This window comes from Ceratocystis lukuohia, assembly GCF_044167205.1.
Source record: "Ceratocystis lukuohia strain C4212 chromosome Unknown Supercontig5_pilon, whole genome shotgun sequence".
Lineage (NCBI taxonomy): Eukaryota > Fungi > Ascomycota > Sordariomycetes > Microascales > Ceratocystidaceae > Ceratocystis > Ceratocystis lukuohia.
The window spans coordinates 2,412,398-2,423,141 of NW_027263524.1; the positions used below are offsets into that span (position 1 = coordinate 2,412,398).

The following is a 10,744-nucleotide window of genomic DNA, read 5'->3' on the forward strand; positions in this document are numbered from 1 at the left end:
GCATCTTTAAGGATTGGATTGTGTACTATTAGCGAAGATGCAAATGAAAAAAAAGAGCTAAAAAGTCGCGCTGGAAATAAAATGAAGTCTTCTACTTAGTTATGGCTTCAGTGTTTCATTTATATCAGTTTAACCGTGGAGTTTGTGGGCGGAAGGAGACATTTTAGGGCTTGACAGTTCTTTCCTTAGCTGCGAACGCCTACAATAAGGCGAAGGTGAGGGCAAGCCAATGTGTCAGCAAGTCCAGAAAGGAAACACAGGAGACCAGACCCAGTTATGACCACGACAGCCACGACGGGATGGCCAATATCTTTATTCTCTTGTTGATATCTCAATAAACATAGAAAGAGTAGCACAAGCTGTTTGGGGCCAATGATTAATGATAAGTGCCGTTCAAAATATTTTATTCTGAGTGCCGTCTGCCGATAAAACTATGAAGAATTCTGTTCCAATGTCCACTTCGCGAAATTCTTTCTTTGGCCTCGGATATCGATGAAGCTGGGCCTTGACTCGAGCGAAAAGAAGGGGTTTCCAATAATGTCGGTTGCTTTAGAGATGTCCTCAGAGAAAACGGCAGGGCCCTCGCGCTCGAGTTTACCAGCCCAGACTCTCCAGTTGATAGGGCGTAGGGTAGGAGCAGATAGAATTAGACCTAGGGTCAGAACCATGGTCGCTGCAATTGTTTCTATGACGATATCGAGAGGGAGAGAAGAAAAAGAGGAAGTTGGGCGTAGTGCTTGTAGGGTCGTGTGTTCTTGCGCCGAGTAGCAACTAAATGACGTACGTTAGTAAGTCTCATCGTTATTGTGTTAAGCAGCCTCAGCTTGTCGCATATCACTTACGCGTGAATCAAAAGGACCAAGCCAAGCCCCGATAGGGAGTGTGTAAAGAAGCTCATTATAAGTAGTTTGCGTGGCTTCAACCTGTTTTATTTCAAGATTTCGTTGTTAAAGAGGCTATGATGATATGTATGCCGCTAGCATCGTTGGTGCTTTGGATCGAAGCAAGCTTTAGCCACATGTAACTATGTATGTGGCGTTTTTCAGCCGTGGGTGGCGGTGTGGGGCCAACGAAATTCTGATGGAATCGATGATGGAACTATAGCTTAGGTTAACGTGCATCAGAAGCATGCATCGCATTCAAGTATGTGTCGCACATTTTTTATACCTTCAAGATAGCAATCACAATAAAAACACAACAAATTATCCAATCAACCCAAATTGTTCGTTATACTCTTCCCCAGATGCCTGAATTACTACCTGACATGTTCTTGCATTATGACCAGGCTTGCCACAGACACCACAATGCTGAATCCTTGGTCGCACTGACCTTCCCTGTCCGCCACTGCTCGATGATTCGGCCACTACCTCTGCATCCACATCCATTTGATCAGTTGCTTGAGTTTCTTCCTCTACTGCCATCATCCCTCTTCTCTACAGTCGGGTTCTTTTTGCCCTCCGGCGCCGACTTAGCATCTCATTCCCCAGTTTAAGGAAGGTCTTTGACTCTAGCCTTCAATATGGAAACCTCATGCACAACTATCTTCGTTCCCTTAGAGGAAGAGCGTATGACCTCTAGAATTGACGCTGGGGAGCTGCTTTTGTACCTTTCAACTCGCCCCTCAAAGTATTCCGACTGGAATTGAGCCTCAAGCACGGTCTTCGGGTCTTTGAAAACCAAGGGGTCGACGGTTCCGCCTCCTCCTCGGCAGGCGTTGGAGTCCGTAGCTGCACATCAAGCTTCGAGATGACACATTCCGGGTCAAAGTGAGTACGTCCGGCCCCTCTGAAGGCCAATTTAATATTCTTTTCCGTCATGGTGGCCTGAAATGCGGCGTAGAATGCTGGGAAGAACTCAGTCTTCGAAACATGAGTTATAGAGCATCTGATCATATGCTCGCTCTATTTCTTGCCAATCAGCGTTCCTAAGCACGCTGAAGCACCCGGCATCAGGGGGCTGAAGTAGATGAGACGAATGAGGTTGCATACAAAGCCTAATGATCTTATTCTCCTGACAATATGTCTCGAATTCGGTGGAGTGGTGACTTTCGTGGCCATCGAGGATTAAGAGACGATAGCGGCTATTTGATCGCTTGGCTGTGCAGCGATAAAAGTGCTTAAGCCACTCGAGGCCAGTCTCGTTATCGGTCCGGCTATTTTAGGCTGTCACAATAACCAAATTGCCCAGGAGGTTGCGTTCTCGGTACCAGGTGGCGAGGCGATGTTGGCGTGCGCCGATGATAAACGGCGGGATCGCTCGGTCATCTACATTAATCCTTTGAATGACCGTAATCCATTCTCTGTTTCTAGGCTGCACCGACTTTGGCTTTCCACGCCTATCGATACCTGTGACGACCATTCCGTTCTGAATTAAGCCCATCATAAAACCAGTCTCATCGACGTTGGAGAAATCATCTCGCTGTATGCCATGCTTTACAATTGTGTTCTTGGCAAGCTTAACCCAGTTACAGATGATGACTGGGTCTTCGCACTTGCCTCTCTGGTAGTCATATTTGCGAGAAAAATCGTGTCTTGAGGCCTGGTTGTCGCCTGACAAAGTTTCAAGCCTAATGCCTGCCAACTGGTGGCATGTCATGGTCGGCAAGCAATTGATCAGCCATTGCTTTTACACCATGCAGCTGGTGAGGAAATCCTCGCGAATCTAGGTCTAGAATAAACTTGATAATGATCTGTTTCTCAAGATTAGATAGTCGACGCGATTGAATGTCCTTCTGCCGGCGACGTAGCCCATGATCAGAGATTCTATAGAGGTTTGCAGCAGCTCGGATGCTTAGTTTTGGGTTATTTTTGAGGGTTGAAGCAAGCGTGCGGTCAATTTTCCACAACCTCCCAACTCTCTACCTACAAAATCATTTACAACATTCTAGATGAGGCCAAATTAATTAGAGTTCTATTTTCGAGACACTGCTACTTCGATTTGACATGTTCGCGTGTTATATCCTGTCTTTTTGCAGACCCCACAGTGCCTTTGCTTCGTTTCTGCCCTCCGCTTTCCACCATCATTCTGACGGCTTTCTTCTTCTAGCTGTATATTTACATCCTTCTCATCTCGCAAATCCTGCCCTTCAGCTACAGTCAAACTTTCTCCGTCTTGAAATCGCTTCTTTTTGGCTCGCCGGCGTCGATTAAGTATCTCATTCTCCTGCTGAAAATTCTGGTTCTCTGACCTCAGCAAAGCGATCTGATGCATGATTTATTGTATCCCCTTTCCAAACTGGTCGACAACATGTAGGATCGATGTCGGAGAGCTTCCCTAGTGCTTAGAGATCCGGTTCTTGATGAAATCCGATTCCGAGCTTGCCTCAATCGGGTTGTGTGGCGTCTGGGGAACCCAAGGTGCAGGTAGCTCATCGACCCCCTCGACAGGTATTGGCGTTAACCCAGCGCTTGCCGATGGGACTGCGTGGCACAGATATTTTCGACGACAAATAGCAACTGTGGCAATGGAAACTGGGGTGTTGTAGTGTGTTTCCATTTGTCTGCATAGTCACTTGATGAGGTGAAATAGTTACTAGGACTCATTTGTCGCAGCTGACTGTCCTAAATGACGGAATTTCATGCCATGTCTAGATAGATAATGGGATGTACTGGGACTGTGCAGAAATAACGACGAAACGACTTCTAGTGTGTGATACATCCCCATCCGCAATCGATCAGATGGATTAGGTACATGGATTCATCTCCACTTGACCGCCCCCAGCAACTTTCTCTCTTGGTCTAATCTACAAAGGCAATCCTAAGCAAATACCAAAGGCTTGCCCTAAAGATACGTTTGCCTATGTCTTCCTTCATCTTGTCGAGATCAAATTTTCCTGAGGGGTTGACAGAGTGCTATTGTTGGTGAATATTTAAGGCCCCCGTTTTCCTGCGCTTGGATTAAGCCAAGAGAAGATCTTAACCATCTACATTCACATTGTCCATCACAAGCACCACCGCACTCAGTCCCCCTTCTCCTTGGATAGCCCTGGATTTTGTTCTTTGTTCCTTCCTTCTTTGCCTTGGCCTGTGTCCGGTATCTTCACCCCAGAAATGGCCGCCTGCCACAGGGTATCTCTCCTCTCGGTCTGGAACTTAGTGTCCCAAAAAGAAAACCCTGTCCTTCCTCCGCTTGCTTTTTTTTGGCCTCTCTTTCTTTGGCCCGTGGAGGCCATGACCCGGTTCCAGCCTTTCTCCCTGGCCCTGTATGTTTGTCAATCCCCATTCCAAAGGCAGTAGCCCCAGCGGCAGCCCTTCCTTTTTGTATTCCACTCGGGCTTCCTCCTGGGCTTCACCATTGGCGTGGCATATCCCGGCCACCAATATCAACTTCCCGCTCGTCAGGCGTTTCTAACGACTTAAAGAAACTCTGATGCGGCGCCTGGCTGTCTTCCTGGCCTTATATGTCTGTCAATGCCCATTCCAAAAATAGAAGGGCGGGCCTCAGCCCTTCCTTTCTGTATTCCACTCGTACTTTCTCCCGGGCTTCACCATTGGCGTGGCATATCCCGGCCACCAATATCAACTTCCCGCTCGTCAGGCGTTTCTAACGACTTAAAGAAACTCTGATGCGGCGCCTGGCCTTCTTCCTGGCCTCGTGTGTTTGTCAACGCCTATTCCAAAAGTAGAAGGGCCAGCCTCAGCCCTTCCTTTGCGTATTCCACTCGGACTTTCTCCCGGGCTTCACCATTGGCGTGGCATATCCCGGCCATCCATATCAACTTCCCGCTCATCAGGCGTTTCTAACGACTTAAAGAAACTCTGATGCGGCGCCTGGCTGTCTTCCTGGCCTTATATGTCTGTCAATGCCCATTCCAAAAATAGAAGGGCGGGCCTCAGCCCTTCCTTTCTGTATTCCACTCGGGCTTCCTCCTGGGCTTTACCATTGGCGTGGCATATCCCGGCCACCCATATCAACTCCCCGCTCATCAGGTGTTTCTCGCGACTTAAAGAAACTCTGATGCGGCGCCTGGCCTTTTCCTTGGCCCTGTATGTTTGTCAATCCCCATTCCAAAGGCAGTAGCCCCAGCGGCAGCCCTTCCTTTTTGTATTCCACTCGGGCTTACTCCTGGGCTTCACCAACGGCGTGGCATATCCCGGCCACCAATATCAACTCCCCGCTCATCAGGTGTTTCTCGCGACTTAAAGAAACTCTGATGCGGCGCCTGGCCTTTTCCTTGGCCCTGTATGTTTGTCAATCCCCATTCCAAAGGCAGTAGCCCCAGCGGCAGCCCTTCCTTTTTGTATTCCACTCGGGCTTCCTCCTGGGCTTCACCATTGGCGTGGCATATCCCGGCCACCCATATCAATTCCCCGCTGACCAGACTTCCTTCGCCCAAATCCACATGTTTACCATATGAACATTCTCATGGGTTTCATTGCTGGGGTAGCGTCTCTCAGCCACCATCATCGCTTCCCCTCTCACCGGGTCTTACCGCCATGACTTCGCTCGTTCCTGTCATCTTTTCTTGTTTTCCCGACCTCTCCTTGAACTCAAAGAGGCTCCGACACGGCGCCTGGCTTTCTTCCTTGGCCCTGTAGATTTGTCAATGCCCATTCCAAAGGCAGTAGTCCCACTTGCAGCTTTTGCTCTGCCCAGGTCCAAGTATTTACCACATAGACTTTCTCATGGGCTTCATTGCCGGCCCAGTGTCTCTAGGCTGCTCTCCCCGCTCATTAGGCTTCCTTCGCCGAAGTCCGTGTATTTACCATGTGGACTTTCTCATGAGCTTCACCGCTAGGGTGGCATCTCTCGGCCACCTGCACCACCTTCCCGCTCACTGGGTTCTTTTGTCAGGACAATTCCGTTTCTTCTCTCCCCTCAGTTGTGATACTTTGCAATCTTCGCAAGGTTTGCCTTAGGCGACATCTTGGAAGTCTCTAGTCTGTGAAGCGTCTAGAAATCCTCCTATCTCTTCTCCTCTTCAACTTGCTCTCTATTCTTCAAGGAAATACATATAGCCTTGCATCCCTACACTCAATGCTATGACGGCACTTGTATTCCCCCCCTTCATTTTTCGGCTAGCTTAGGAAGTATAGTTAATTTTCCCTTTAGCACCGTGATTTCTCAATACCATCATAGTTACAGTATAAGTTGTTGGGACATACTAAATGTCCTTGGAGTAGAGTGAAGAGTGATCTGTAATTTCTTCATCGTGTATTGTACATCTAAGTTGTTGCTTGAAATGTGCATCTCGGCCGATTTAAATAGAGAATTCCTATTCACGGGCCAAATTTCAATGTCTTGCACACTAACATACATGATGAGCATGTGCACCGAAAGAATCGGCCTTGGAGACAGAAAATGGCATAAAAACACAACAACACATCTAACCAATTGAAATCAAGTGCTATGGTGCATACATTGTGATGACTACCTCATAGGTTCTTGCATTACGACCAGTTCCGCCAAATGCTCTGCAGGTCCTTCCATTCACTAGCCCCGACCCTCATTGACCACCGCTTCTCGATAATTCAGCTCTTATCTACGTGTTAATGTCCTTTTGATTAATTCCTTGCCTGCCACCATCTGCAGTCATCTTTCCTGTATTCTGTAGCCGCCTTCTTTTCGCTCTGTGCCGCTTGCTAAGCGCCCCGTTTGATTGTTGAAGAATTTGGTTCTCGAACTTCAATAATGCTATCTGATGCATTATCGCATTTGTCCCCTTGAAAAATGACTTGAGCGCCTCAAGAATAGATGCTAGAGAGCTACTATAATGACGCCTAATTGGTCTTTCAAGGTATTCAGATTGAGAAGTGGCCTCAAGTACTGTCTTTGGTGTTTTGGGAACCCAGGAGTCGAGAAGGCTGGCCTCCTCCCCGAGCGGTGCCAGGGTCCGTAGCCGCACATCAAGCTTAGAAATGACACTCACTTTCAGGATCTAAAGCAGCAATTCCAGCTCTTCTAAATCCTCCCCTGATATTCCTTTCTGTCGTAGTGGATTGATGGGCAGCATAAAATGCTGCAAGAAGTCAGTCTTGGAAACGTGGGTTATCGAGCACCTGATCAGATGCTCGATTTCTCGACCATATGCCTCCTTGGGAGGTCCAAAGCAGCCAATGTCAAGAGACTGGAATAGATGAGATGACATGGCAGACAAAGTGTGATAATGTTGTTGTCCTTGCAATGTTTTTCAAAGTCAACCGAGTGGTGGCTTTGATGACCGTCGAAGATCAGAAGGCGATAGCGACCACTAGATCGTGCCTTTGTATGCCGATCAAAGTGCTTAAGCCACTCAAGGCCTGTCTCATTATCGGTCCAGCCATTGTGGGTTGTCGCAATGGCCAAATCCGTTGGGAGATTTCTTTCTTGGTTCCAGCTAGCAAGGTGATGTTGGCCCGCAACTACGATAAACGGCGCGATCGGAGACTTAATTTTGATTCGTTTTGAAGGCCTTGAAGAGCAAGAAATATAATACCCTCGTTATTGGGTTGAGGCATATTTAATGATTGAGAATTGATTGATCAAATGGAAGAAAGTAAAGTTGTTTGATTTTTGGTCCGCATACTTGTTTGGTGCGCATGCTTATCCTGTACGTTATCTAATTTTTAATTGAAGAGCGGATCTCAGTTATGTCTGATAGTAACCCTAAGACTTGGCTGATCTTGGTCAGGGTCACCCTGACTCGGGTTACTGACAACCTGACGGTAGTACAGCACAAAGAGCAACTACTTATAAAACAAATGCAATCTGACGCACGTGGTCTTCTTGCAAGACAAAACGTAAACAAAACGTAGCAGATTTTTTATTCCCTTTCCTTTCTTTATTCTCCTTGCGAGAAATCATAACTTTTTCAGTGTCTGCATACCAATAAACTTCCATGGAAAATATTGACGATCTAAACCCGGAGGAGCTGCGAAGGTGGGCTCTTGAACAAAAACACAGACTTGAAGCCGCAGAAGCGGCTCTACTTGAGAAAGATCGCAAACTAGAAGACGAAGAACGCAAACGAAAAGAAGAAGAAGGCAAACGAAAAGACGAAGAACGCAAACGAAAAGAAGAAGAAGGCAAACGAAAAGACGAAGAAGGCAAACGAAAAGACGAAGAAGGCAAACGAAAAGACGAAGAACGCTTACGAAAAGAAGAAGAACGCTTACGAAAAGAAGAAGAACGCTTACGAAAAGACGAAGAACGCAAACGAAAAGAAGAAGAACGCTTACGAAAAGAAGAAGAACGTTTACGAAAAGAAGAAGAACGCAAACGAAAAGACGAAGAACGCTTACGAAAAGACGAAGAACGTAAACGCAAAGCTGCCGAAGATCACAGCCATCAACAGGATCGCCGTCGCGAAATTGCTGAAAATATTGCTCTTGATGAAAGGCGCAGGCGGGAAATTGCCGAAAAGTCATCACGGAGGTTGACAATCCAGGAATATCTCGAATTATACCATTCAATCGATGCCTCTGTTCCAATCATAACTGACCCCACCCAAACAACAAAGGGGGAAACGACAAATCCTGTCGGCCGACTTTATCCTCGGCGAATTATACAATGGCATAATTTTTCAGAGAAACAAGAAGAAATCTGGGATATACTGTCTTCTAGTCTCTCATTTAGCTCCCAGCCTTTATTTCCATCTCGCCAAGCGGTGGAGCACGATATGCTCAAGATCAAGCCTTTGAATAGTGAGATGGCACTGCACGATACACAAGTCTCTACTGTAGAAAGTGTAGTTAAGCACCTTGTCGATATAGTGCATAAAGACCCATCTCTCAGGAGCCGACTTGGTCTTCAAGGGACCGTGGATTTCGAAAGCCACACAATTCTCGGAAGCACGGATACATCGCTCTCTTATTCCATGGCGCAAATTCCTATGGGTTCTGCTGCTAGCGGGATACAGAACCTTGAACAACCAAACCAAGCTACTCACCAAAAAGTGCGTGGAAAAGGCAACAGAGCGGACCAGTTCTGTATCTACAGCACTTCTAGCCATGGGAAGATCCCCCTTGTCGCAATAGAGTACAAGCCACGGCATAAGCTCACTCAGGTCCAGGTTGCTACAGGGCTGACGTCGGATATCGAGCCAGATCGCGATGTGATTAATCAGAATGGAGAGGGATTCGAGTTTGCTTCGAAGTGGCTTACCAGTGCTGTTGTCACGCAGCTTTTCTCCTATATGGTGGGTAAGGGAATTCAATATGGATATGTATGCACGGGTGAGACTTTTGTTTTCCTCAATATTAGGGATGACCCTTCCTGTGTTTACTACTCTGTATGTATTCCAAAGCTTGATTTCGAGGATGATTATGAGACGCGCTTGCATCGTACGGCTGTTGCACAAGTTTTTGCCTTCGTTCTTCAGGCCACGCGATCGACACCACCATCACAGGCTTGGAGAAATGCAGTTCTGAATCTTGATGTGTGGTGTGTGGAATATGATGATATACTGAAGAGAATTCCGGAGACCGTACGAAAAGAAAAGCGCGTCTCCCCCTACAAGCCGCAGCGCTGGAAGGGGTTCAAAAGGTCTCCCATCAGGACACGGTCCCGATGTTTACCTGTAGAAAGTGTAAAACGAAGGTCGAACAGTGACGACGATACCGATGATCACGATGGTGATGTTCCTTCGCCTTCCGCAGACTACGTGAGTCGTCAGAAGGATAAGCCAGCTACTCGGCAGGGCACTGGGTCAAGCAAGGGACAGAGTAGTAGCTCAAATCAACAGGGACATTCGGGAAATCGACAAAATGTCCAAACCCGGCCATTTTGTACGCACAAGTGCCTACAAGGAATGGCACTTGGTGGCCCGATGGACCAAGAGTGTCCTAATGCCCTCGATCACGGAAACAAGCATATCAGCCAGCAAGAATTCCTCAGTTTGGTTCGTGACCAATTGGCGGTGGATCTTGGAGATAATGCTGACTGCATCCCACTCTATCTTTCGGGAGCCCGTGGGTCGATTTTCAAAGTGCGCCTGTCATCCCATGGTTACACACTTGTAGCCAAGGGTGTTCAGAAAGTTGACGTAGCGCTGCTATCCCATGAAGAGGATGTCTATGATCACATTCGCAATTTACAGGGGATATTTGTTCCTGTATGCCTTGGCATCGTAGATCTCATTGAGCCTTATTATTATGATGGCGGTATTTTTACACACTTTTTGTTCATGAGTTACGCCGGACAGCCAGCTTTCAAGTTCATGGAAAAGGCCAAGGGAGATGCTGCTAACGAGATCATTGCTGCATTTTCCGCTCTCCACCAGTACCAAGTACTACACTGCGATGCTGAGCTACGGAATATTGTCTACGATGTACGTACTCGGAAGTACATGATTGTTGATTTGGAGCGGGCAAGAGTTAATCCCTGCCAACCTCTTGGTACCATTGGTCCGAATATCCAACCCCAGAAGGCGAAACAGACGCTGGCCAAGGGGAGAAAGGATCCTTTCACGCAAGAACTGGAATCATTGCAAATGAGTTTATCTAGATATGCTTGAAGTGAGGGGTGTATTACAAAAGCTTTGCAATTTTTGATGCCGGAACAGTGGACTTGTCATAGGATTAAAGGATAGATAGAACAGTGGTTTATTAAATGCATGATAATACTTGGGGTTTCTAGAGAACGATCCCCTCAACCCCACAAGACTTTTCACTCCATAATTGCTCCACCATCAAGTTATACAACAGTCAAGTGTCGCGTGGCGGCAGTAATAGACATAGGTGGCATAGAGGTTGTTTTACCATGTGACACATGGACGCTAACCACCCATGTACCAACCCGATGTTACGTGGTACAAACACGACATATA

The 10,744-nt window shown here is 47.1% G+C and overlaps 3 protein-coding genes across 3 annotated transcripts; 1 reads left to right on the forward strand and 2 right to left on the reverse strand.

Moving 5' to 3' along the window:
* Positions 1-431: 431 nt before the first annotated feature.
* On the reverse strand, positions 432-898 carry HOO65_050520 (transmembrane protein 32; the record flags this gene model as incomplete). Its single annotated transcript, XM_071003555.1, has 2 exons — positions 432-771; positions 843-898. The coding sequence occupies 2 exons, from the start codon at positions 896-898 to the stop codon at positions 432-434; spliced, it is 396 nt and encodes a 131-aa protein (XP_070858579.1).
* Positions 899-2,157: 1,259 nt separating this feature from the next.
* On the reverse strand, positions 2,158-2,595 carry HOO65_050521 (uncharacterized protein; the record flags this gene model as incomplete). Its single annotated transcript, XM_071000927.1, has 1 exon — positions 2,158-2,595. The coding sequence occupies one exon, from the start codon at positions 2,593-2,595 to the stop codon at positions 2,158-2,160; it is 438 nt and encodes a 145-aa protein (XP_070858580.1).
* Positions 2,596-7,816: 5,221 nt separating this feature from the next.
* Positions 7,817-10,432, forward strand: HOO65_050522 (uncharacterized protein; the record flags this gene model as incomplete). Its single annotated transcript, XM_071000928.1, has 1 exon — positions 7,817-10,432. One exon carries the CDS (start codon positions 7,817-7,819, stop codon positions 10,430-10,432), a length of 2,616 nt encoding a protein of 871 aa, XP_070858581.1.
* Positions 10,433-10,744: the final 312 nt, after the last annotated feature.